Raw genomic sequence first — 26,784 nt, 5'->3', positions numbered from 1 at the left:
GTTGTTGTGCAGGCCAAGATGGCGGCACAGGCGGCGGCGGCGGCGCAGGCGGCGGCGCAGGCGGCGGCGGCCGCGCAGGTAGCCGCGGCTCAAGCAGCGCAGGCCGAGGCAGCCGAGTCGTGGTATTTGGCTCTCCTGGGGTTCGCCGAGCATTTCCGCACGTCCAGCCCGCCCAAGATCCGCCTGTGCGTTCACTGCCTTCAGGCCGTGTTTCCGTTCAAGCCGCCTCAGCGGATCGAGGCCCGTACGCATCTGCAGCTCGGCTCGGTGCTTTACCACCACACGAAGAATAGCGAGCAGGCGCGCAGCCACTTGGAGAAGGCGGTGAGCGTGCGGGCCGGCGGGCGGGCCGGGGGCGAAGGGGCGACCTCTCCGCCTCCACCGGGTTTGGGGCTCCCGAAGGCCTCGCCCTCACCTGTGGTGACAGACGCGACTCCGCCACGCCCTCTCAGCGAGGACCGGGGGAAGTGTCCCTTAGCCAGGACGGGGTTCCCGCGTCGGGGATCTCGTTTGGATGGCAGTGGGATCGTTGCCCCGAGCGTCGGCCTGGAAGCTCGTTCTTGGTCCCAGGACCTGGAATTGTGCCCCTCAGCTGTCTGGGTCTCCAGTCTGTCCTTTGTGCCAAGGCTACTGGGGAAGCTGAGACCCTGCCCGAGGTTGAACATTGTTGTCCTGTGAGGAAGCGAAGGATGTAGACCCCGGAGTCAGTTGCTCCACAAGGGTCTGGAGGTCGGTCCCACCGTTGGTGCCGCCTTCTCCTGCCACGTAGTGTGCTCTGTCTTTGAAGGAGTCCCCACTCATCTCCACTTTGTCTTGTGACAACTTGGTGCTTCACAGAATTGGAAGAGGTAGCTGTCATTCCTCTCTTCAATATATTCCGTGGCTGTAGACATGTTTCTTCTCATAGAAACCGTCCCTTTCACACCTCCGCCTCCTTTCTGCCGTTCACCTATCTCTGTTCTGATTGAAGGAGCTCCTTGGGTCATCTCAGGTCTTTAAATGTGATGACCCGCAGTCAAACCTAGTCAGACTAAGGAAATTGCCTTCAGGAGGGGCTCAGAATCCTTGTTTCCCAGGCTGTACACTTCTAATCCTCACTGACAACTAACTTCCTTTTTTCCGGAGTGAAACAATACAGTGAGGTGATATGGTTTAGCAAAGATCACTCCATGAGGTTTTGTTTTTGTTTATGGGGGCTGGGGTGGGCCTTACTATGTAGCATAGAATGGCCTCAGAATTCCCAGCAATCAGGTACTGAGATTCCAGGTATAGTTGCTCATGCCTAGATTGTAAGCACTCACGGTAGAGGCAGGAGGATGATAAACACAAGGGGAACACATCAAGGGGGCTACGTAGCAAGACTGCCTCAAAGAAAGAAAGAAGGTCTGGCTAGAAGACTCAGTGGTTAAAGGCTTTTGCAGCACAAGCCTAATAACTTGAATTCGATCCTTAGAACCCACATTGGAAGGTGAGAACTGATTACCAAACGTTGTCTTCTGACCTCAACATGTGTCTGTACACACACACACACACGCACACACACACACACAAATAATAAAATTAATTTTAAAAATAAAATGTGCTGGGTGTGGTGGTGGAATCCTCTAATCCCAACACTTAGGAGACAGGCACACAAATCTGAGTGTTGCAGAACATCCAGGGCTGCACAGAAGACTCTGATGATGAAGGAAGGAAACAAAACCTGGAGCCAGGCAGGGGTGGCGCACGCCTTTAATCCCAGCACTTGGGAAGGCAGAGGCAGGCAGATCTCTCTGAGTTCAAAGTCAGCCTGGTCTACAGAGTGAGTTCCAGGACAGCCAAGGCTGTTTCACAAAGAATCCCTGTCTCAAAAATATCAAAAAAAGGGGGAAGGGGGAGGAAAGAAAGAAAGAAAGAGAAAAATCTGGGCTCAAATTAAATTTGTGAATATCTTAAAAATTTAATTATTTTAAATTATGTGTGTGAGTGTATGCATATAAATGTTGTGCCCACCGAGGTCAGAGGCCTTGAGTCCTCTGGAGCTAGAGTTAGAGTCAAAGTCGTATGTGAGCTGCCTAGTGGAGGTATTGGGAAGAGAACTTGGGTCCTGTGCAGAGCATTGTGTGCTGCTAACTGCTGAGCCATCTCTCTAGCCCCTTCAGTTTAATGATCACCAGTTCCCATATTAGACCAAGATAGCAATTATTGTGTCAGTGAAGTTTTTTGTTTTGTTTTTATTTTTGTTCTTTCGTTTTGCTTTTTCTTTCATTCATCAAGGAGCTTCTTGTTCCCCTTGATGTGGAGTGTCAAGCCTGTTTTGGACTCTGGGTATTAGCTAACTGCAACAGTCACTACCCATGTAAGCGTTTTCTTTAGTGAGACAAGCAGTCAATAAACCTGATACTATGAGAGCTATGAATTGGACCACAGGAAGTATAGAGTTGATGTTGGCCCGTTGGGAGAGTGGGTATGTGGGCGTCTCTTATTTGGGTGAGAGTGACATTTGAATGGTGCAAGCCAGTGAACCCACTCTGGGATTCAGGTCAGTAACAAGAAATGCATGTGGCCATCAGTGGATTGGAGAGGCCAGGGCAGTAGTGAGTGAGATGATCCTGCCAAGGGCCAGGCTCTAGTGTAGGTGTAGGCTGGAGACTGCCAGGACCTGGCTGCTTCTAAAACTTTTCTTTCTTGTTCAGAGCAGCTAATCCCACCACCTCCCTCCCTCCCTTTTTTCCTTGGGTGTCAATGTATCCTGTATTTCATCCACTCAGCCTGTGCCATCATGCCTGCAGTTGCTCTTTTTTAGCTCTTGGCTTTGAGAGTAGTAACTGAAAAACTTGTGAGTGCTTTCCTTTGCTGTTACAGAAACCTGACTCCTGAGGGGTCTCCCACAGAATCATGGTGCCCTTCATAGGTCACCCCAGCTCAGTACCTGGAAATCCTGTTAATCTCAACTACTCCTCCACTCAAAATCTGAGTGAGTTTCATTTAAAGTGGCATGTATAACCCCTTTTTTCCCCCTTGGAGTGACCCATTGACCCTGTCCGTAAGCTACTCTGCTCCTAAACTGTATCACCAGCCCCTTCATTTATTTTCATTGCACTTTCCCCAAAGCACAGCTATGAGCTTTATTCTCTCCTCTCTTGGACCCACTCAGTAAAGAATACTAACATGAATCACACACAGACCATAGTTAAGCCACTTAGAGCCCTGAAATTGGGATTCAGTGAGCCCAGGAATTCCAGGTTAATCTGAGCCACACACCAAGGTGCCCTTTTCTTTAAAAAACTAAAAGTGTAATTAGGTTCTTTTAGAAACCACACCTGGCTTTGGTTCTTAGGTTTGAAATTGTGCATTCTGCTCCCTCCTTCCCTTGCTGACCTTTGTCAGCATGGTCACTCTGTAGCTAGTACCACCTGTTGACCCTCTCCTGTAAGTACCCTTTAGCGAATATCTCAGGTATCAAGTACAATACTGCAGTGCTGCATTCAGCAGCCCATCAATGGGTGCCTGATGTCTAGTCACAGCTCTGTGTCGTTCAGTCACCTTATCAACCAAGTATACAGCAACAAGATACGGTAAGTTCGGAGCAATAAGGTATTTTGAGAAAGAGACCATGTTTTGTCATGATTTGATTGGGTATGTGGGAAAATTGAGGTGGAGTGTTAGTCTTTTGTTTGTTTGTTTTTATGGCACTGATGTTTTGCCTGAATGTGTGTTTGTGTGAGGGTGGCAGATCCTCTGGAACTAGAATTATAGGCAGTTGTGAGCTGGGAATTGAACCCCAGGTCCCCTGGAAGAGCAACCAGTGCTTTTAACTGCTGAACCATCTCTTCAACCCCAGGAGTGTTAGTCTTACCCTGGCTTCCTAGTACCACTTGGGGTTTTGAGAAATCCTGTAAATAAGAGAAGGCCAAAAATTTCACCCTATCTCTCTCTGTCTCTGTCTCTCTGTCTCTGTGTGTGTGTGTGTCAGAAGGACAGAGAATAGGGGTGTGAAACCATCCTTTTAAAGTGTATTTATGGGACCTTAAGTTTTTTTTTTAAGATTCATTTATTATTCTGGGTGATGGTGGCACATGCCTTTAGTCTCAGCTCTTTGGAGGCAGAGGCAGGCGGGTCTCTCTGAGTTTGAGGCCAGTCCTATGAGTTACAGGACAGCCAGAGCTATAGAGATTTATTTATTATATACACAGTATTTTGCCTGCATGTACACCTGCACACCAGAAGAGGACACCAGATCTCATTATAGATTGTTGTGAGCCACCATGTTGTTGCTGGGAGTTGAATTCAGGACCTATGGAAGAGCAGCCAGTGCTCTTAACCTCTAAGCCATCTCTCCAGCCTCTCTCGTTCAGTTTTGAGACAGGAATGAAAACGGAACCTGGAGCTAACCAGTTGGGTAGACTGACTGATCAATAAGCCCAGATATCCTCTTGTCTCTGCTTCCCAGAGCTGGAATTCCAGGCCTGCAGCACAGCACCTTGTTTATGTGGGTGCTGGCTGTCAAAACTCAGGGAGTACTTACTGAATGAACATCTTCCAACTTTCTTTATTTAATTTGTAGTGCTGTGGATTGAACCTAGGTTCTTGTTGCACACTTGAGATGCATCCTACTGTGTGCATTCTACTCCTAACTCTGCCACCTCAAACTTTGTTCTTTTGATCTCATAATCCCTTTTGTCTCTGGACCTGCAGTGTGCAATGCCATTCTTAGGTGCTCCCCTTTGGAAGCTGCAGAGAAGAGCGGAACTGTTGTTTTTTGCATCTACAGTTAGTCTTTGGCCTGGTTGAAGACACCCTGCTGATGACTGGCTTTCTGTGGGTTGCTTTGTTAGGTGGAGTTGGCCAAGATGGTCTCAATCACCCAGGCTTGAGTGACCTTCCTGGGCTTCCATGTTGGGCTATAGGTTTGTGCTGCACCTGCCCCAGCTGCTCTGTGATAATGGCTTTGCTCATCTGACCTGAAAAACAACTCCATTTCCACTGGTCAGGCACTGTTACTCCCCTGTTGGCCTAAGAGTCTCTTCCCTCTCTCTTGATGCCCGAGGCTCAGATGGAGCAGCTCTTTCTCTCCTGGGTTTTGATCATACTAGATTCCATGCTGTATAGGCCTGGGATAGAAACCCATGCCCAGGCTTCAGCTATCATGCAGAGCAGCTCCATGGATAACAACCTGTGCTTCTTCCTGTTTTCTTTTCTGCTCTCTCCTCTCTCGCACTCTCTTTGTCCCCTCTGAATTAAGGAACTAAAGTCAGCATCGCCTTTCATTCTGATCCCCGCTGCTTGCCTCCTCCACGTCATCTTCAAAATACTGTTTTTAGTGTTATGTGTCAGCCCTTTGTTAAGTTCCATCTCACTAGATCCTCAGTGAACCAATGGGATAAAGACCTCCTTATTTTCTTTTTCACATTGTTAAGTGTGTGCATGTGTGTACACAGAGCATGTGTGCAGGTCAGAGGACAACTTGTGGAAGTCTGCTCTCTCAGGTGTTCAGGTTTGGTGGCAAGAACCTTTACCCAGTGAGCCATCTTGTCCACCCCTCTACTGAATTCTTTATGCCCACCACCAGGTGTTGCCTGGAAGCTGTTCCAGAGCTTTGGCTGCCCATAGCAAGACATTAGGGAAGCTCCCTCTGTTTCCAGTCATGATTGTAGCAATCAGTAGTTACTCAAGTTGGTGGTTTAGAAGATCTGAGTTTTTTTGTTTTGTTTTATTATTATTATTTTGTTACTTTGTTTTCTGTGAATAAGAACCCTGTCAATTGGGTATACTCCTGTATACTCCCAGAACTTTTGAGGCTGAGGCAGAAAAAAAAGATACTATTAATTCAAGGCTGCCATGACCTTGCCTCAAAAACCAAAAAACATGAGGCTAGGCAAATGCTCACTGGTTTAAAACTGTTGCTGTTGAAGAATGAGACCCTGAGTGCAGTCTCAGTCTCCATGTGAAAGAGCTGGCGTGTGCACATTACCCCACTGAGAACCCCAGTGCTGTGGCTGCTGAGGGGCCTCCGGCTTGCTGGCTGCTAGCGCCTACTTTCTGTCTCAAGGGAATAAGGGAGAAAGTGGAAGAGCATGATTGAAAAGAACTGACCTTCACATTCATGGGCTATTGAATGCATGCACACATGCATACGTTTAAAGAAATCATATAAATAAGTAAGCTTTTATTAAAAAAAATAATTTGGGCAGGTACTTCTTCCCTACTGGGTCAAACTTCACACCCAAGGGTGGACTCCCAGCCACTGCTGCATGAGTGGCGCTAAGCAGCCAGCCTTGCCACCCCAGCTAGTCCAGGTCTTGGTTCCTTTCTTACTAGCTTTTCTGGAGCATCTTACTTCCCCTTTCCTGCAGAGCCCTGCACTCAAATCCTACTCCAGCCTTCAAAGCCCAACACCAAGTGCCCCATTTGTATGGCCTTTTGAGACAGTGGGATGTTCAAGGGCCCAGTCCACCTGTCCACACCCGTCAGGCTCCTCTCAAATAAATGTTAGTTATTTGGTAACTGTTTGTTGGACCCTAGGGTAGCAGGTCAGTATTAGGTGTGTTCTTAGGAAGTCCCTGAAGATCCAAATGACTGTACACTGCATGACACACTAGTTAGGAACCTGTTGCAACATGTAGCTTGAGACACAGTGGTTCCCTAAGTCAAAACTGGTCCTCCGAATACTTTTATTTATTTACTTATTTGTTTGGAGACAGGGTTTCACTGTTTAGCTTTGGCTAACTATGTAGACCAGTCTGGCCTCAAACTCATAAAGATCCACCTGTCTCTGCTTCCTGTGTTGAGATTAAAGGTGTGTACCACTATACCCAGCTAGTTATTTTTATGTGTGTTCTTTTGTCTGTGTGTACACTCCTGAATATAGGTGCCTGTGGAGACTAAAGGTGTTGAGAAGCTGGGATTGTGGGTGGTTGTGAACTTGCCAATATGATGAGTCCTCTGCAAGAACAGTAATAATAAGCCGGGCGGTGGTGGCGCACGCCTTTAATCCCAGCACTAGGGAGGCAGAGGCAGGCGGATCTCTGTGAGTTCGAGGTCAGCCTGGTCTACAAGAGCTAGGTCCAGGACAGGCTCTAAAAAAGCTGCAGAGAAACCCTGTCTCGAAAAACCAAAAAAAAAAAAAAAAAAAAAAAAAAAAAAAGAACAGTAATAATATTAACCAGGGTTTTTTGTTGTTGTTTGTTTTGTTTTGAAGATGTTTCAGTGTACCTTCTCAGGTTGACCAGCTGCTGTCCACACTGGCACTCCTTTCTGAGGCTAGCTCTGCCCTCTTCAAGCCTATTTAATATGCTACTTCCTCAGGAGGAACTTGTCCCCATACACCAACCCCTCCCCTATTGTAACTCACTCTTGAGTAAAGCTTTGCTGAATGTCCAAGCTTTCTGCCAGACCATCATCCCTGCTGAGGTGTGGAATGTGGCCAAGATCACCGTGGGATCCCCTCCCTGGAGTATGTGGGAGCATTAGCTTCTTGTCTGATGTTAGAAGGATAAATCCCCTCTTTGTTAGGCAGCTACCATAGGCAGCTTCCATTCCCACGATCAGATTATAGGGAAAGCAAGCACACACACCGCTTCCCCACACTTCTTGGGGATGATTGCCAGCCCCAGCATGAACCACATAGCCAGGCACCAAGCATTTGCCTCAAAATTAATTAATCCTTTTTCTTTCTCTTTCAGTGGTTGATATCACAGCAAGTATCCTTTTCTTGTTTGTGTGTGTTGGGGTGTGCCCTGCTAGGGGTGGAACCAAGGGCGTGGGGCTTGCTAAGCAAGTGTTCTGCCATTGAGCCATACCCCAAGGCCCTGTACTGTGCTCTTGAGGGAATGTTCTGTTTGAATGAAAAGCCAGTGGTAAAAACTAGAAACCCCTCCCTTCCCTGGCGTACCATGTGCCCTCACTGCCCCGGAAGCCAGCCACCACTCTGGGTTGCAAGGTCTTCATCCTGCCCCAACGTGGCTCCTCTTTTTGCCCTATAACGTGGAGGAGGAGAACTCATTGGCACTGTGGCCCCATTTAAAGAGAACTTTGCACCAGGCTATAGTGATGCACGCCTTTAATTCCAGGACTAGGGAGGCAGAGGCAAGTGGATCTTTGTGAGTTCAAGGCCAGCCTGGTCTACACAGTGAGTTCCAGGACATGCAGGCCTACACAGAGAAACCCTGTCTTCTAAAACAAAAACAAGATAAACAGGGGCTGGAGAGATGGCTCAGAGGTTAAGCGAACTGGCTGCTCTTCCAGAGGTCCTGAGTTCAATTCCCAGCAACCACATGGTGGCTCACAACCATCTGTGATGAAATCTGATGTGCATTCATACATGCAGGCAGAATGCTGTGTACGTAATAAATAAATAAATCTTTAAAAAAAAAAACAAGATAAACAAAGATATCTTTGCATTGTACTTCCTTAGCTGGCCTTCTCCAGATCCCACAGTTTGAAGATGTTAAATTTGAGGCAGCAAGCCTATTGTCAGAGCTGTATTGTCAAGAGGTGAGAACATGTTACTGGTTCTGAAAGCGAAGTCTCCCCGTCTCCTGGGCCTAGCGGGTGGTTATGGTTTCTAGTTGGGTAGCAGTTCACATTGTGTTCAGCCCTCAGAGACCCTGGGAACTCACCCCATGATTGTTGCAAACACCAGAACCACGAGGTGCTCAGAGCCCTTCTGTGGAGTGCTGCAGCTTGTGTGTGCATAGAGCTTGTGTATGGCTTTCTCACACTTTTATTGCTGTGTTTACTAATGCAGGGCTAGGGACAGAAGCCAGTGAGTGTCTCACCTGTACTAGAAAGACACTGCCACTGAGCTCTGGTCCTGTGCCTCTCCCCTCCCAGTGTATACTGCCTACTGCAATAGAAGTGACTCAACACCCTTGTTCAGTATTCTTAAAGGTGCAACTTTTCCTTGTATCTTTTTTTGTGGTCCAGGGGATACCAGGGCCTTAAGCCTGCTAAATAGATGCCTTCTAACACCAAACTACACCTCCACCCTTCAGATTTTGTTGTTATTTATTTATATTTTATGGGTATAAATACATCGTGTATGTGAGTGTACCACATCCTTGCCAGTTGTCCAGAGTTTAGAAGAGGATATGAGATCCCTTGGAACTGGACTGACAAATGGTTGTGAGCTGCCGTGTGAGTGCTAGGAACTGAACCCAAGCAAGAGCCATCTCTCTACTTTTCCCAAGTGTGTGTGTGTGTGTGTGTGTGGTTTTGGGTTTGGTGTTTCTGTTGTTGGACTTTTTTGTGGGGGTGTTTTGAGACAGGGTCCTAGTATGTAGTCTTGGCTGGCATAGATGTGGCTATGTAGAGCAGGCTGGCCTCAAACTCATAATGATTCACCTGCCTGCCTTCCAAGTGCTGGGATTAAAGGTGTGCACCACCAGGCCCAATACCAAATGTGTGTGTGTGTGTATGTGTATACATAACTTTTTAAAAATATTTATTTATTTGTTATGTATACAATATTCTGTCTGTGTGTATGCCTGCAAGCCAGAAGAGGGCACCAGACCCCATTACCGATGGTTGTGAGCTACCATGTGGTTGCTGGGAATTGAACTCAGAACCTTTGGAAGAACCTTAATGCTCTTAACCTCTCAGCCATCTCTCCAGCCCCCTATACATAACTTTTTAAGTTGTTTTTGAGACGCAGTCTCACTATGTACCTACCCCTAGCTGGCCTAGAATTTGCTGTGTAACCTGAACTGACTTCAGATCCATACCTCTTGTATCAGCTTCCTTAGTACTGAGATCCCAACCTAAGTTGCCTACCATACCTGTCTGAATGAGAAGCTATTATATTTTATATTATATTCTAAACTTTTTGTTCGGTTTTCTTTTTTTGATTTTTTTTTTTTTTTTTTGAGGTTGGTTTGTTTTTTTGTTATTTTCTTTTGGGGACAGGATCTCTCTACATAGCTCTGGCTGTCCTGGAACTTACTATGTAGACCAGGCTGGTTTTGAACGCATAGAGATCTGCCTCCCTAATACTGAGATTAAAGGCATGATCCACCATGCTTGGCTTTTATATTCTAAATTTAAAAAAAAAAAATTTTTGACACAGTGTCACACTGTAGCTTAGGCTGGCCTTGCTCTCACAGGCAGTCCTGCTTCAGAGTCCCAAGCGTTAATAAAACAGGTGTAAACCATCACACCTATTAAGAAGTGATTTCAGAAGCATGTAGACTCTCCCCAAGTGGCAAGTATACAGTACTTGCATTCCCACCTCATCCCATCAAGTGACAGTGGCTGAGTCAGAGTCCAGTGCGACTGCTAGCTTGTCCTCCTTGAACTTGAAACCGTTTCCTTTCAGAACTCTGTGGATGCAGCGAAGCCACTGCTGCGGAAAGCCATCCAGATCTCACAGCAGACGCCATACTGGCACTGCCGCCTCCTCTTCCAGCTCGCCGTGAGTACAGGAGCGAATGAGACCTTAGGGCATGAACTCAAGTACCAGTCACACAGGCTCCCCTTGGGAGCCTGGCTGCCATCTGGGGACAGGTTGTTCCACTCTTCAATCACCTTTTCTTCCCTCATCCTGTCTACACCTCTACCTCGGGGGCACCTGGATGACCCCTTGCTGGTGTTGTCTGCCTTTGACCTAGCCATCTGTCGTGTCTCCTGTCTCCTGTGATGCAGCCCTATCCTCCACATAGCCAAAGATACTGGACTTCAGAACCTTTCCCCCAAGAGGTCCCCTTAGGTTCCCGTGCTCACATTGTCTCCTTGCAGCCTCCCATGTGCTGTTGCCAACAGCTAAGGAAGTGGGCTGGGCAGCTACATGACACTGTGTGCAAGGGAGCTGCGCTCTATACCAAGGAGCTGCATGTGCCTTTCCAGGGATTAGCTGCATTTGGTCTCTCTTTCAGTTGTTCAAGCTTCCGATTTGAAGCATCCTTATTCCCCTGCTCCTGGAGTCCTTCCTAGTAACCCACCTGGTATGCACTGGGTCTGCCTGAGTGCCCAGACTGCTGATTCTGGGCACCAATAAGCTGAAGTGACAGCATGAGTCGTATTATCACTGATGGCTGTCTTGGTGCTTGAACTCCAAACCCACACTGCAGTGACTGTGCTGATGTTAGGAGGCTCAGCCAAACCGGGGCAAGTTCTAAGGACGGGCATTGACAGCTGTGGTCATTGCTTTTTCTCCTCTTTAGCAACTGCACACACTGGAGAAGGACCTGGTATCAGCCTGTGACCTCCTGGGCGTGGGGGCTGAGTATGCCCGAGTGGTGGGATCTGAATATACACGGTAAGCTGTGCCCATCCTTTTCCTCCTGCTCAGCTATCCTACTACTGACCCTAAACATGGCCTCTGGTGTTGTGAACCATATAGTCAATCTTAGCGAGTGGCCTATCAATTCATGAGACATGAATTGCTAGCAGGGAAGGTAGGGCCAGAATCTCACTGGTAGAGCTGGTACTGGCAGTTTCTCTCTGATATTTTTGAGTCAGGCTGTCTGTCACTACTGTATCTCAGGATACAGCTACTTGCTTTAATCCTCCTGCCTCAGCCTCCCCTTGGCATGACAGATTTGCACTTCTACATGTAGTTTCCAAATCTCTTGAAATGGGGAGTTCTGGTAGATTTTGTCCAGGCTTTATTGTATAGGGTCTCCTTGACAGCCAGCTGTGATTCATTGTCCACACACCTGCATGCTGCACTTGTTGAAGAGTGAGGCAAAGTAAAGTGGGCTAGCATTGGTATGAGAGACGAACTGCCCTGTTATGGGAGTTCCTGTCCTCAGTTTCACCATGTATGTAGATCTACTTGGGAAAGTCCAAGGAGTGGGGGCTAGGGCAGGTCATAGGAACCCTGGTGGAGGAGGAGAGGGGAGAACATTGACCTTTCCAATGTTATGAGTTTATACCCTTAATCCAGAGAGGGACCTGGGCGGGAGAGCACAATCCAGTTCATAGGTGAGGTGGTGACAGCCCAAGCCAGTTCCTGTTTCATGCATCCTCTGTGCCACACCCATATCTGCTATGTTGGAGCATTAAGGCGATTTGAGGGTACCATCTTCTACTCTGCCCAGAACTTGGCCCTCTGACCTTTTGTAATGCTAGCAGGTATGTCTGCATCATGTAAAATAATAGGTGCTGAAGGTGGAGGATCCAAAGAAAAAGGATCCCAAGTTGAAGATTGAGAAAGTAGAGGGGTGGATCATTGTTTAAGAGCATTCCAAACCCAAATTTACTCCTCAGCACCTACATTATGAAAGTCACAGTTTCCTGTAACTCCAGTTCCTAGTTATCTGAACTTGTGTTGGGAGCATTGAGACCCCAGATCCTGAATTTCTTGTAATCCCTTGATCTGAGTGCCTACAGCTGCTCTGAGCATGAGCCCTTCAGGAGTTCCTGATGGCAGGAGAGTGGTTTCTGGTGGGTTTGGCTGGGGCGTGGCTATCTCTATATAATCTGCCCCTGAACACGATAAAGGGGGCATTCTTGGGGAATTCAAGGATGACCTGTGTCGCTATCTCGCTGTCTGTGTGTGTCTGTGTATTTTAACCTCCTGCCCCTTGCCCGAAGCTCAGTAACTGGGTGCCAGCACACCGAACGCAGACACGGGGGCGCGGTGCGTGGCACCCTTGTGGCCTCCTTGGATGCATTTGCACATGTAGGCACTCACACATAGACATAACAAAAGTAAATTGTGTGTGTGTGTATTTGTGTTCTTTGTGGGGTTTTTTTGGTTTTTTTTTTTTTTTTTTTTTTTTGTTTTTTTTTTTTTGGTTTTTCGAGACAGGGTTTCTCTGCAGCTTTTTTAGAGCCTGTCCTGGAACTAGCTCTTGTAGACCAGGCTGGCCTCGAACTCACAGAGATCCGCCTGCCTCTGCCTCCCTAGTGCTGGGATTAAAGGCGTGCGCCACCACCGCCCGGCTGTTCTTTGTTTTTTGAGACAAAGTTTCTCTTATGTAGCTCTGACTGTCTTGAAATTCCATATATAGACCAGTACGGGCTTGAACTTACAAAGATCCATCCACCTGTCTCTGCCTTTTAAGTGCTGGGATCAAAGGTGTGCTCCACCATGCCCAGTTGATTTTTTTTAAGTTCAAAGTTAAGTTGGGAGTATAGTGACAGTGTAAGACCTTAAGTTCAATTCCCAGCATGCCAACCCCCAGAAAAAAAAATTCATGCTCATCCTCAGCTGTATACCATTTGAGGCCAACCTGAGTTACATGAGAATAGCCTCATGCACTCCCCAAAATACCATAAATATAAATGAGAACAAAATGCAGCACACTAAAAGGTTATATTATTAAGCACACCTCCCTGAGAGGCAGCCTTTTTGATCCCCAGGGTTCCTGGTGTCCTTCAAACCTGATGTCTTGTCTCTTTTCCAGGGCACTATTCCTGCTCAGCAAGGGGATGGTAAGTCAAGACTGGTGGGTGCAGCTCTATGGCATAAGGTGGTAGGTGTGCTATTGAGGAAGCCTACTGTGGAGCCACATGGACAGTTCCTTTGTTGTATCTAGCTTTGTTTATTTAAGACAAAGTCACTCTGTATGTATCCCTGGCTGTCCTGGAACTCTTTAAGTAGACCAGGCTGCTGGCCTCAAACTCACAGAGATCTGCCTGCCTCTGTCTCCCGAGTGCTGGGATTAAAGGCGAGCGTTGCCATTCTTGACATTATTGCTCCCAGCTCTGCCATCTGGGGGGAGGTTCCTAAGCTGTTGTACTGGTGACAGTGTTGCCCCGTTCACCATCCCTTCCAGTTGCTGCTGATGGAGCGCAAACTGCAAGAGGTGCACCCATTGCTCACACTGTGTGGGCAAATTGTGGAGAACTGGCAGGGCAACCCCATCCAGAAGGAATCCCTGCGTGTCTTCTTCCTGGTGCTGCAGGTGACCCACTACCTGGATGCTGGGCAGGTATGTTGTCTCTCAAACAAGGGGAGGGATTGCTTATGATGTCGTCTCATTGGTGCATGTTAGTGAGTGCACTTACATAGATGCAAGTGTCCTGCTCCAGCACGGGTACAGTTCAACCACCCAAGGGTAGAGGGTACTCGGATGACAGAGTTTATTTTAGTGGCTCTGTTCTCATTTGAGTAAGAATGTGTGGCCCCACATCCATTGAGTGCACACATGGTTGGGGGGGTCTCTAGGGGAGTCGTGTAGCAGGCTCTCCTTTCTCAGCTTACAGCAGCATTGTGAGGGTTAGTAGGGACCTTGGTGTGGCTTCATGGCTGCATTGAAGACCTGACACCTGTGTCTGTGATGGCATCAGCCTATGATGAATGAAAGCCACCTTGCCTGTCTTGGCCCTTGCCTGTTCCTATGGTTTCACTGACTGCACCCCCTCTGTGGTACTGGGACAGTGTTGTGGGGACCAGGGAGTGCTCAGTGAGCTTATTGTTAGTAAAGGCTTTCCTGTGTTTCTGTTAGGCACAGCTCTTCATACAGCATGGAAAACATGGCAGATATGGGTTAGTTTTGACTGCTGAGAGCCACAGCTATCCTGAGAGGCTCAGGATGGCAGACAGGAGGGTTGGTAGAAACTGTAATGCCCACAAGGCTTCTATATGTGGGAAGCCAAGTGTCACCCAGCCAGGATCTGTGCTCCCTGCCAAAGAGTAGCTTAGAACTGGTAAGGTAGACTCATGGACAGGAAGGCCCCCATGCAGGAGCTGGGCAAGATTGCTAGGCCTCCAGAGGTATGTTGCTGAAGCATGCATACCGCAGGTGAAGAGTGTCAAGCCATGCCTAAAACAGCTGCAGCAGTGCATTCAGACCATCTCCACGCTACACGACGATGAGATCCTGCCCAGCAACCCTGCTGACCTCTTCCACTGGCTGCCCAAGGAGCATATGTGCGTTCTCGTCTACCTGGTGAGTCCCACCACCCTGGGCCTGGGCTGGGAGAGGGCCCTGTGACCACCGCCCGCTTTCCTTGCAGGTCACAGTGATGCATTCGATGCAGGCTGGCTACCTGGAGAAGGCGCAGAAATACACAGACAAGGCACTCATGCAGTTAGAAAAGCTCAAGAGTAAGTGCCACCTGGGTGGGGATCCCACACAATCCCAGCAGCTCCAAGTTGTCCTTGACATTAGTACATGTCCATGCCCAGGGAGGCCAGGGTATCCCTTACCTACTTGTTCTGAAGCCTCCAGAGTCAGGGGGTTTTGTGTACATGCTTTACTTTATGCATCTCAGGTTGCATGCGGCCTTAGTATTGCTCTAAACCACTTTGGTCCTGTGCCTTCCTCAGCACTGCTGAAGGGAGAAGTGAGCTGGGACACCATAGCCTGTGGAACTACTTCTCTTTCCCTTAAGCTGGATCGGGCAAGGATTAGGCCCCTCTTCTAAGGAGAGCGGTGCAGAACTGCCAAGAACTGCCTAGGTTCCTCATAGCTTGGATCCTGGCCCAGGCATGCACAGTTCAAGACATCTTGACGAATCCTCTCAGCAGGTTTTTAAGCTCTTAACTGGGGTGGCTGCTGTGCCAGCCTCTGTAGAACTGACCTGTGTATGGCATAGTCCTCAGCCTAGAGTGTCCTGTGGTTTTTGGTGCCTGGGGTCCAGGCCAGGACCTGTACTTGCTAAGCCCCTGCTGTACCTGAGTACCACCCAGTGGGGATTTCTCAGCCTTGGGACACTTCACAGTGGCCTTGGCTTGAGCTTATGTCTTTATCTAGATGGGAAGGGATTGTAGCAGGGATGTGTGGGAAGGGCCCTGTGGGACCATGCCTACATGCTCATCCTTGTCTCCTGTCCCCAGTGCTGGACTGCAGCCCCATCCTGTCATCCTTCCAAGTGATCCTGCTAGAGCATATCATCATGTGCCGGCTCGTCACAGGCCACAAGGCCACCGCACTACAGGAGGTAGCAAGCACAGAGCAGGATGGTGGGAGCCGACATGGGTAGGGGCACAGGTGTCAAGAGGGGAGGGTGCAGTGACCTCACTGTCACTGCTTTAGCAGAGTGAACTGTATAATCTAATATAAAGCCAATGACCTGGCTCCCTAAACTTGCATGCTCAGGGAACACTGTGATGTGACTGGGATGCCCACCTTCCTGAGGACATTGGAAAGTCACTTTATAGCCAAAGTACTCAGTTGAAGCTGGGCAAGGAGAAAGGAGATGAGGGTCACCTTCCTCCCTGTGACAGCTTCTCCTTCTAGGACTTTGACCCTAGTTTGGCAAATGTGTCTTACAGCCTTGAGTCTATACTGGGCCCAGGGCAGGCAGTGACCTCCATTCTCTCCTCAGATTTCCCAGGTCTGCCAGCTGTGCCAACAGTCCCCCCGGCTCTTCTCCAACCATGCTGCCCAGTTACACACACTGCTGGTAAGTGTGCCCTGGGTACTAGGCCCTACTCCAGAATCCCAAGCCCAGAATGTGTGTGATCCACCCTGAAAGAATCTGGATGTCCCAATAAATACCCCTGTGATACTATTCAGTTAGTATCCAGATGTTCCCAGTGAGCTTTGTTCTGTCAAGGGGAGGGGTGACCTTTACAATAGTATGAAGCTCATCCCAGAGGCCCAGGTAAACACTGTACTTGTCCAGGGTCACTCTTAAAGCTGCCCTACATCTATCCCTGTCCTTTCAGGGCCTGTACTGTGTCTCTGTGAACTGCATGGACAATGCTGAAGCCCAATTCACCACAGCCCTGCGGGTAAGGCTGACTCCTGGAGCAGCAATATGTCAAATTGGGTATCCCTCAGTGAGGATGGAGACTGCTTAGGTCTGCTGCTAGAGCCGTAGGCTTTGAGCCTACATTCTCTGCAGTCAGCCTGACACTGTGGAAGCTGATGGGGTGAAGGTTCTTGGATACCCTGGACAGATAGGAGGGACAGACATATGTATCAGGGCCATAAGGACACTGGGTGGCCACTTTGGCACCTGGTAAGTGCCAGAACACCCTCAGGCTGTGTCGGTTTATGGTCCTCCTGGGGTCACAATTGGTTCTAAAGTTATGTAGAGTCACATTGTATGCATGACCAGTGCCTTGGATGTACCTAAGTTCCTCAATAGGTGCTCAGGGACAGGTTTTACTTCAGGGAATGGGGCTCTCACACAAGGCACCTATACCCTTAGGCTGCTGGCCTACAAGTTCCTGCTGGTCCATTTCTCCTAGAGCAGCCCAGATGCTTCTTGGGCCAGCTTACTTCCCAGTTCTGCCCACCTGACCCAGGACCAGGGAAGAATGTCCCTTATCTTGGCATCAATGTCCTTGCAGGAAATGGGGGCTACTGACCCATTCCCCCAGGGAGCCCCCAGTAGAGATTTTAATGAGCAGGATTCTGTTCTCTGAGCAAGGTGGCTGACTGGGGCATCTCTCTGACTGGGATGAGGGTTCCTTTCCTTGGTGGTCTACATGTATGTGGGTGCTATGTGAAGAGCCAACTGGCTGCCAACACCACTGGTTCTAGCCTCAGGTCCTTCTGCTGTACTATCAAGGCCCTTCTTCAATGCCAAGAGCCTCACATTCTTCGTGGTTGTCTTACTTCTCCATATGGCTTTGGCCTAGCAGCACAATACTGAAGTCATATGCTGAGGCCTTTTGGAGAATCCATGGGAGGGGATGAGCTAGGGCAGACATGGACCTCACCCTCAAACTGAGGCTTTTCCTATTGCTCACAACTGACAGCCCAGTACTGCTTGCTGCAGCTCAGGCCAGGGAAGGGTACTCTGGGTTTTTGTGTGCCCGGCCTGCTGAAGGCCCTGTACATCACTGGACGTGCTCACTGCGGGGATCTGGACTGCTTAGAATTCTATATTCTTTCTCCTTTCAATCCCATACTGGAGATCAAACCCAGGATTTCACACATGCCAGGCAAGTGCTATACTGCTGAACTGCAGCCCCTGCTCATAGTTCTTAAGAGGATATCTCAGGGGGCTGGAGAGATGGCTCAGAAGTTAAGAGCACTGATGGCTCTTCCAGAGGTCTTGAGTTCAATTCCCAGCAACCACATGGTAGCTCACAGCCATCTGTAATGAGATCTGGTGCCCTCTTCTGGCCTGCAAGCGTACAGACAGAACACTGTATACATAATAAATAAATAAATCTTTTTTTTTTAAAAAAGGATATCTCAGTTGCACAAGCTGCCCTTAAATTCTGATCTTGCCTGGCTGGGTGTGGTGGCGCACACCATTAATCCCAGCACTCAGGAGGCAGAAGCATGTGAATTTGAGTTTGAGGTCAGCCTGGTCTACAGAGCAAGTCCCAGGTCTGTTACATAGAGAAAATGTGTCTTGAAAATCCAAAAGAAAAAGATTTTCTGATCTTGCCTCAGCTACCCAAATGCTGGGGTGACCGGCCTCTACCACCACACCTAGCAGTATACCCCTTTTGGCCAACTAAATGTCCCACAGCCTGTGGTTCAATGGCAGAGAACACACCTAACATGCTTCGAGGCTTAGGTATGCATCTGTTGGCTTGCAAAGAAAAAAAAAAAGCCAGGGTGGTTGCAGCCTCTCATCCTAGCACTCAGGACACCAAGGCAGGATAGAGAATTCCAGGCCCATCTGGGCTGTATGTTGAGACCATCTTTTGCCATTATCCACTCTTGGTCATTGACAGGATCAGGATAGCTAGCTTTCATGTTCACTTTCCAAATGACCCCTGATGTGGCTGGTAGAGAAAGAGCTCCACTTTGTACTTGGGTTTGGAGTGAGCTGGGTGAATTGGAAAGGAGCCCTTGAATAGCTCTGTGTTCAGTCAGGCCCCAGCAAGGTGACAGTGACCAGACTGGCCCCCTAAATGCTCTGTCTTCCATTCCAGCTCACCAACCACCAGGAGCTATGGGCCTTCATTGTGACCAACCTTGCGAGTGTGTATATACGGGAAGGAAATAGACACCAAGAGGTAGTAGGTGACATGCTTCATGTTTGGTATCTTTTTTCCATCTCTTGCCCAGGAGCTATGGGTATCCAGGGCACCCACAGACCTTAGCAAAGCCCAAATGTATGCCGGGAGGTGGTAGTGCATGTCTTTAATCCCAGCACTTAGGAGGCAGAGGCAGGTGGATCTTTGTGAGTTTGAGACCAACCTGGTCTATAGAGTGAGGGCCAGGACAGGCTCCAAAGCTACACAGAGAAACCCTGGTTCGAAAAAAACAACCCCCCCAAAAAAATAAGAGAGAGAGAAAAAGAAAGAAAAGCCCAAATGTTTAATTTTTATGAGGGTGCAGCTTTTGAGGGGTTAGGACTGGGGCTGCACTCCTGCAGCTACTCTGTACCATCCTAAGCCACTTAAGGTTTATTGACCCCACATTGTGCTTTTTTTTTTTTTTTTTTTTTTTTTTTGTGCTGGGGTCCAACCCAGGGCATCTTGCGTGCATGCTGCCAAACGTTCTGTCACAGAACCATGGCCTCCCCCCAAATCAAGGGGAAGAAGGTCTTATATGGATGGGCCTCTGCTACCTTGTGAGGGAGCTGAAGCAGGACTCTTGAGGCAGGACATCAGAGGGATGCTGTTCCACCTTCACTCTCCTTCATGATTCCCTCAGATGGACACCCCCATCTCGAGGCTGTTCTGGACAGGCATGCTGCATACTGTGATATTCTTCCACTGGAGTGGAGGAAGCCCTGTCCCCCTGTAGCATGTTCAGGACCTGGCCTCTGGGTGGAGCTCAGTCCTGACTAACTAACATTTCTCCACCAGCTGTACAGTTTGCTCGAGAGGATAAACCCAGACCACAGCTTCCCAGTCAGGTGAGTAGTCTGTGCCCAACCCCCATTGTTCATGGGATGGCATGTGCTCCTGTGGGCCCCAGACTGCCAGACAGACTCAACACTGCTTGCACCCCATCCTTCAGACAGTCTGCAAAGGCTCCCTTTGGGAAACCTTTTTCCTATATCTGTGATTCTCTGCTTCCCTGCAGCTCACACTGCCTCCGAGCAGCAGCTTTCTATGTACGTGGGCTCTTCTCCTTCTTCCAGGGCCGCTACAATGAAGCCAAGTGAGTTTGGTTTGGGGCACCATATATGACAGCCTCTCCTCCCTCAGGCCACATCTGCTTCTGTGTGTCAGCATCTGTTTCCCTTGTGCAGGCGATTTCTGCGAGAAACTCTAAAGATGTCGAATGCAGAGGACCTGAACCGCCTCACAGCCTGCTCCCTCGTGCTGCTGGGTCACATCTTCTATGTGCTGGGGAATCACAGGGTGAGTCCCTGCCTAGCCAGTGGGCAGGATGGAGAATGGGGGAGCACCTCTATGGAGCTTGGCACTTCTTGTCCTGGAATTCAGGAAAGTATATTGTGAAAGCCAACACTGCCAATATACAAGGTCTGGAAGGCATGGGGGCCTGGGGTCAGGTTCCATTCCAGGGTGTGTATGTCAGGCTCACAAGCCTCAGACCTGAGAGACAGCTACCTCCTGTCTTGCTCCTTCCTGTAGACTCCTCAGCACACCTTTCCTCTAGAATACATGGCCCTCTGGGACTGTGCCAGGTCCTTAGGTGGAACCAACAATGTCAAAACCTCCCATGTCTGTGGCACCATCAATCACATAACTTCACATAACTTAACTTTTTATTTCACTTTATTGGTAAAATATAGTGAACAGCCAGTGAGGGTAGCTTGACCATGGAGAGCAGGGGGTGGCCTTGATGTTTCCAGTGTTGTGGCCTGCTAAGTGGGTAGCTACCTAGTCACTGGGCAGGACCTATGTGATGATGGTATTCTAGTGTGGGGTGAAACACTTGGAAGAGGGATTTGGGCCAGAAATCTGCTTGTCTGGCAGTGTTTGCCACTCCCATGACTTGCCATAAAATATCCCATCTGCATGTGTAAGCCTAACTTAGGGAGATAGCTGGGCCTGGCATGGAGCCGCAGGGAAAAGTTGGCTATGCCAGCCCCTCATGGGTGAGACAAGCATTTCAAGAGCAACAGCCACATAACCAAGAGAAGTCTGGCTCAGATGTGGGTCAGACCCATCCTATACATCTATTGAGCCAGCTCATATTTCAGCTCTTCCTCAGGCCTGAAGGAGGGGAACAGTTCTTCTGCCCACTGAGGTTTGAGAATCCTCTGCTCAGTTTGATTCTGGTTGTTGGAGGTAAAGGTCTGACTGCAGCCCTGCTGCATTAGGTTTGGTTAGGTTGTCCCATTAAGCTGTGACCAGGCCTAGAATCTAGCTTAAGATTTTTCAGTATTATTTTTAGATTTACTTATTTTCTATGTGTGAATGTTTTGGCTGCACGTATGTGTGTGTGTGCATGGTGCCCACAGGGATCAGAAGAAGTGGGTCATATCTCCTGGTACTGGAATTAGACAATTGTGAGCTGCCATGTGGGTGCAAGAGCAGCCAGTGCTCTCAGCCTCTGAGCCATCTCTCTGGCCTCTGGTTTGAGGGTTTGGTGTCCTGCTACTGGGAGTTCTCACAGGACATACCTCAAACCAGGCCTACAATTTAGGTAGGTAGAGCGGGGTATGGTTTGAACTTGAGAGCAATCTCCTGTTCCTCAGGGTGGACTCTAGGTCAGCACCAGGAGACTGTTTACCAGGACTCCTTTAGTACTCATGAGAGCACTGGGCTCTCGGTTAGCATCTCAGCCCACACAGAAGCTGGGTAGAGCGGGTCACAGACCAGAGACGCCACCTACAGGAGCCTACAGAAGCCAGCTCAAAGGAACAAACCTTCTCATCAGACCAGTGACTTCTTCCTGAAGCAGACCTTTAGCTGACACAGGCTGCTTTCCCTCAGAGGCCCAGGGACACCTACTTGAATTTACAGTTCATTCTTTTTGCTTTGTTTTGTTTTGTTTGTTAGTTGTCTTTGAGACAGGGTTTCTCTGTGTAGCCCTGGCTGTCCTGGTAATTCACTCCATAGACCAGGCTGATCTCGAACTCTGCCTCACAAATGCTAGAATTAAAGGTGTGCGCCACCACTGCCTAGCCTAATCATTTCTTTTTTGTTTCTGTTTTTCGAAACAGGGTTTCTCTGTAGCTTTGGAGCCTGTCGTAGAACTCACTCTGTAAACTCTGCCTGACTAATCATTTTTTTTTTAATATTTACTTATCATGTATACACTATTCTGCCTGTGTGTATGTCTGCAGGCCAGAAGAGGGCACCAGACCTCATTGCAGATGGTTGTGAGCCACCATGTGGTTGCCAGGAATTGAACTCAGAACCTTTGGAAGAGCAAGCAATGCTCTTAACCACTGAGCTCTCTCCAGCCCCTAATCATTTCTTATTGTGACTTCAGAGCTGTTTTTTTTCTCTAGCTAGCAGGAAGCACACTGTGGTCCACTCATTGCCTCATGTGCAGAGCAGGAGCAAGGATGCTCATTGGTTTTTTTTTTGTTGTTGTTGTTGTTGTGTTGTTGTTGTTTCAAGGTGAACGATACTACTTCAGGTGACCATTTTAGGTAGGCTCTGAAGTTGGAATAGGAATTCGTCCAGCAGCAGCAGAACATAAAATGGGCAGGTGGAGTCAAAACACTCTTCCAAAGCCACCAATTCATTCTTAGCTTTTGATTGACAGGAGAGTAACAACATGGTGGTGCCTGCCATGCAACTGGCCAGCAAGATCCCAGACATGTCTGTGCAGTTGTGGTCATCGGCCCTCCTGAGAGGTGAGAGTGAACAATGCTACCAGACATACTTGTGGGGCCCTGATAGCACATGAGCAGGACTGCATCTCCAGGGACTTTTATTTTTGTTTATTGGAGACGGGGTCTGATTTGTAGCCCTAGCTGGCCTGGAATTCTATATAGACAAGGCTGGCCTTGAACTCACAGAAATTTATGTTCCTTTGTCTGCCAAGCCACCATGCCTAGCTTTCCAGGGGACTTTTAAGAACTGTGGTAGGTGGAGCTGGGACTTCTCCTTATAGGGCTTTGTGGATGATCCTCCTGGGCCTCAAGATGAGTTTGTAAGCCGGGCGGTGGTGGCGCACGCCTTTAATCCCAGCACTCGGGAGGCAGAGGCAGGTGGATCTCTGAGTTCGAGGCCAGCCTGGTCTACAAGAGCTAGTTCCAGGACAGGCTCTAGAAACTACAGGGAAACCCTGTCTCGAAAAAAACCAAAAAAAAAAAAAAAAAAAAAAAGATGAGTTTGTATCCCTGAGGGCAATTCCTGTCTTCTCTGGGTGGTATGGGTTTGGCCACTGAGGATATGAACTAGACAATGACACCTGCTCCATTCTCAGATCTAAACAAGGCATGCGGGAATGCCATGGATGCCCATGAGGCTGCACAGATGCACCAGAACTTCTCCCAGCAGCTGCTACAGGACCACATTGAGGCCTGCAGCCTCCCAGAGCACAACCTCATTACGGTATACAGGGTGGGGAGCAGACATGGGGGTGAGGGCCTCCAGCTCCTCAGGTATGAAGGGCTGTGTTGTCCCTTTTTCCTAGAAGGGACCCAGGCTCACCCATGTGTGTTCTCCCCGACAGTGGACAGATGGCCCACCCCCTGTGCAGTTCCAAGCTCAGAATGGACCCAACACCAGCCTGGCCAGCCTTCTGTGAGGCCCTTCTGGCCTGTGTCCCCAACTTGGACCCAACACTGGAGCTCTCTGGGAACAAAACCACCAGGGTATCTACCAGCCCCTCACCGTTGTCCAGAGCTGAGTGAGTCCCAGGAGTGCTGCAGCCGTCATCTGCCTCTGAGGGTGACAGCTGATCCCTGCCTGTACCAAGACTCAGTGCCATCTCTTGGAGAGGACTGATGTCCTAATCTGTGTCTGAATAGGATGACAATCTGTGTACAGGGCCATCATCAGACTGTTCAACCAAACCTTGGTGCCGACTACCTAAGTGCAACAGCACAAAGCAGCCTCCAGGCCAGAGCAAGCTGATGGTAGAGAAATAACCCTCACTTTCCTCATCCTGCTGTTCTTCCAGTGTCCCTGCACTCAGGGACTTCTGAGGACCTGGAAGTCAGCCTCTTGTCCTGACTGTTCCTGGAAGGTGATCTTTGTGCAGGGGAGGAGCTTGGGACCAGGTGTGCATGTACAGTTGATGGCAGCTGAGACTTTGGGTACCCACCTTGCCTTTGGCAATCTCCTTGCCTCTTGGCCCAGGGTACTAGGCAGAAGTCCCGCTGGACCTGACTGAAGGAGTTTCCTTCCTGGGCAGCTGTGCGGCCTTCCCATGGAGGACAGTTACGGGACCATCTCAGCTTCTCTTGGCTTATGGGCTCCACCAAGGGTGACACAGTGATGTCAAGGGACAATGGTTCCTGCCAGTTTGTGGTACCTAGAAAGGTACTCTCTTTGGTGGCGAAGATGGTGCTTGGGAGCTGTCTGTCACCCAGGCACCATGAAGGCCACTTCTCAGAGCTTTGGAATCCATGACTGAAGGGACAAGGTTCCAAGGCCTTCGTGGACATCGTCACTGAACCACGTGGCAGCCACTGCCCAAGGCTAGGTGCTCCCAACCTTTTCATCTTCCTCCAGCCCCTTGGGTCCCAGGGACCCCCCTCAGTGTCTGCATTGCAGCCCTGCCTATTTATTTAAGCTTTCTTTTTTTTTTTTTTTTTTTTTTTTTTTTGCTTCTAGGGCATTTTGTACATAGAGCGTTTCAAACAAGAACCTCGCAACTTGACATCTGTCTTGGTGTTAGAGTGCTTTTAGTGACCATGTCTTAAGCACTGAAAGCTAAGGATGGGGTTATGACAAGCTCCATGATAGGTTTTGAGGGGTCAAGTGAAGTGAAACCTCTATGACCCCAGTGCAGTCACCACAGTGTCCATTAACTAAAGATTGAGAAAAAAACCCAAAAGGGCCAGCACGCACAGATATTATGGTTCAGGAGGTTCTAAGAGGCAGCCACAAGCCACCCAGGGAGCCAAGCTGGGGTATAGCCCTATATGTGTCTGTCCTCCCTTGGTCCACAGGTGACACAGGTGAAGAAAGGTATGTCATGAGTGTGGAGAGTTTTTAACGTGGTGTTGCCTGGTTTTAGCAGCTTGTGCTTTTAATCAAGAACTTAACAGTTTTAAGTGGAAAGCTGTGAGTAGTCCACCTGTATTTCTGGTCTCTTCCTACGGGACTATCACTCCTCCAGTCTTCTCATTTTCCCACCCTCCAGCCCTCCCAGCGGCCCCTCTGTGGACTGGAGTCCAGCCTCAAAGGCGTAGCCCCTTTCTGAACTTAGCCTAGTGGGAAGCTGGTCCACAGCCCCTTTTTCTGTTTGATTTTGGGTGGTTTGGTTGATTGATTCCTTTGTTCTTGCTTGTTTTGAGGGCTCTGCAATGCAGCAGTGGCCAGCCTGAGTAACTCAGTTTTCTTGTCTCAATCTCCCAAGTGCTGGGATTACACGCAAATTCCACCATACCTGACTGTTTTAGTTTGGCTTTGGGGTTTTTATTGGAATGGACAGTTCTTAGAGCTTTTTTTTTTTTTTGATTTTCCTCTAACTTGTGGTGACGGGCTTTTGGCACTACACCTGCTTTACCTGGTACTGCTAGGCTAGTGGTCCACCAACTGAGCTATAGCTTTATCTCTTAGTCCCCTGTCTTGATACATTTGGTTTAGACCCTCTTTGAAGGGCATTCCACCCTGCAGCTCCAGCACACAAGCCCCTAGACAGGTTTGCTCCTATACCCAGGTGTCCCACTGGTCCCTGAGTTGCCAGCATTTGGGAAGCTGAGGTGGGAGAACTATTCCAAAGTTCCATGCCAGTCAGGGCACCACAGTGAACTACAAATACACCAATAAAAGAAAGCCTGGGCCAACCCTTGTGCTCCAGAGTGGGGAAGGCTTTTTGCTGTGCCATTGAATTGGTTTTTTGTTTGTTGAATCTTGACTCTTGAGTTGAAATTCATATAAAATTAGACACGTTTTGTTGATAGGTTTTTTGGTTGACTGAATTTAACAGAGATAGAATTTTACTGTGTAGCCCTGGCTAGCCTTGTACTTGTAGCTGTTCCTCCCCAAATCTCAGCCAAGAATAAGGTGTAAGCCACCCCTCACAGGTTTAAACTGTTTTGTTTTTGTGGCTTGATTTGAGGATCTCCACCTCTGGGCCTAGGACATTCTTATGCTTCAAACCTATGTTTCTGGCGCCATAGGTAACACCTAATTGCTGTCTCTCCAGTTACTTTTTTTGTGTTTTTTGTGCTTTGCTGTGGGTGGAACTGAAGCCTTGTGTATGCCAAACATAACTTCCACACTGCGCTGCATGGCAGCTGCTCCCTCAAGCCACTGTCAAGATCTCCCAAGACCCCAGTGCTAAAAGAACCAGGGTAGAGCCTCCACTGCCTTTGGGTGTGTTCCCAGGTGCTTTTCTTCCTGAGAGGATTTGGATTCCAGCTGTGTGTCCTATCTACACCTGTGTGTATCTGCCTTTTGCAACTCAGCCTAAACTAGATTTCAGGTAGATTCTGCTCATTCTCCATCAACTTGAAGGTTATCACCTCAGAACAGGTCAATGTCCTGGGCCCTATCTCACCAACCAGTGTCTGGAGAAGGACATGCTAGTTGAATCCTCACTAGTGTGTGTGTGTGTGTGTGTGTGTGTGTGGAGAGATGGCTCAGTGGTTAAGAGCATTGCCTGTTCTTCCAAAGGTCCTGAGTTCAATTCCCAGCAACCACATGGTGGCTCACAACCATCTGTAATGAGGTCTGGTGCCCTCTTCTGGCCTGCAGACATACACGCAGACAGGATATTGTATACATAATAAAAATAAATATTTAAAAGAGAAAAAGGAAAAAAAGAAAGAGAAAGAAAGAAAGAGGGGCTGGAGAGATGGCTTAGAGGTTAAGCGCACTGACTGCTCTTCCAGAGGTCCTGAGTTCAATTCCCAGCAACCACATGGTGGCTCATAGCCATCTGTAATGAGATCTGGTGCCTTCTGGCCTGCAAGTATACATGTAAGCAGAACACTGTATATGTAATA

The 26,784-nt window shown here is 48.7% G+C and overlaps 1 protein-coding gene across 3 annotated transcripts; it reads left to right on the top strand.

Moving 5' to 3' along the window:
* The first annotated feature begins 18 nt into the window (after positions 1-18).
* Mau2 (MAU2 sister chromatid cohesion factor) lies at positions 19-24,415 on the top strand. Of its 3 annotated transcripts, none has more exons than XM_038326746.1 (19): positions 19-324; positions 7,665-7,682; positions 8,410-8,475; positions 10,295-10,390; positions 11,139-11,233; positions 13,329-13,356; positions 13,701-13,856; positions 14,670-14,816; positions 14,884-14,974; positions 15,707-15,810; positions 16,198-16,275; positions 16,541-16,606; positions 18,716-18,799; positions 19,598-19,647; positions 19,818-19,895; positions 19,987-20,098; positions 22,422-22,512; positions 23,088-23,215; positions 23,337-24,415. In XM_038326746.1, the coding sequence occupies exons 1-19, from the start codon at positions 19-21 to the stop codon at positions 23,409-23,411; spliced, it is 1,869 nt and encodes a 622-aa protein (XP_038182674.1). In that variant the 3' UTR covers positions 23,412-24,415. The 3 variants fall into 3 exon arrangements, with proteins under 3 accessions (XP_038182674.1, XP_038182675.1, XP_038182672.1); XM_038326747.1 differs by having other exon boundaries at positions 18,716-18,802; positions 23,344-24,415; XM_038326744.1 differs by having other exon boundaries at positions 18,716-18,802.
* The last annotated feature ends 2,369 nt before the right edge of the window (positions 24,416-26,784 follow it).

The sequence above is a fragment of the Arvicola amphibius genome, chromosome 4, assembly GCF_903992535.2.
Source record: "Arvicola amphibius chromosome 4, mArvAmp1.2, whole genome shotgun sequence".
NCBI lineage: Eukaryota > Metazoa > Chordata > Mammalia > Rodentia > Cricetidae > Arvicola > Arvicola amphibius.
The sequence above is the reverse complement of the archived record's forward strand: the minus strand, read 5'-3'. Positions and strand labels throughout refer to the sequence as shown.

Bases quoted from the DNA above. Each gene is read 5' to 3' on its own strand.
- Mau2 (XM_038326747.1), top strand. From the start codon at position 19: ATGGCGGCACAGGCGGCGGCGGCGGCGCAGGCGGCGGCGCAGGCGGCG. The intron at 13,857-14,669 runs GTATGTTGTCTC...TGCATACCGCAG, and splicing joins ACTACCTGGATGCTGGGCAG to GTGAAGAGTGTCAAGCCATG. The intron at 22,513-23,087 runs GTGAGAGTGAAC...CTCCATTCTCAG, and splicing joins GTCATCGGCCCTCCTGAGAG to ATCTAAACAAGGCATGCGGG.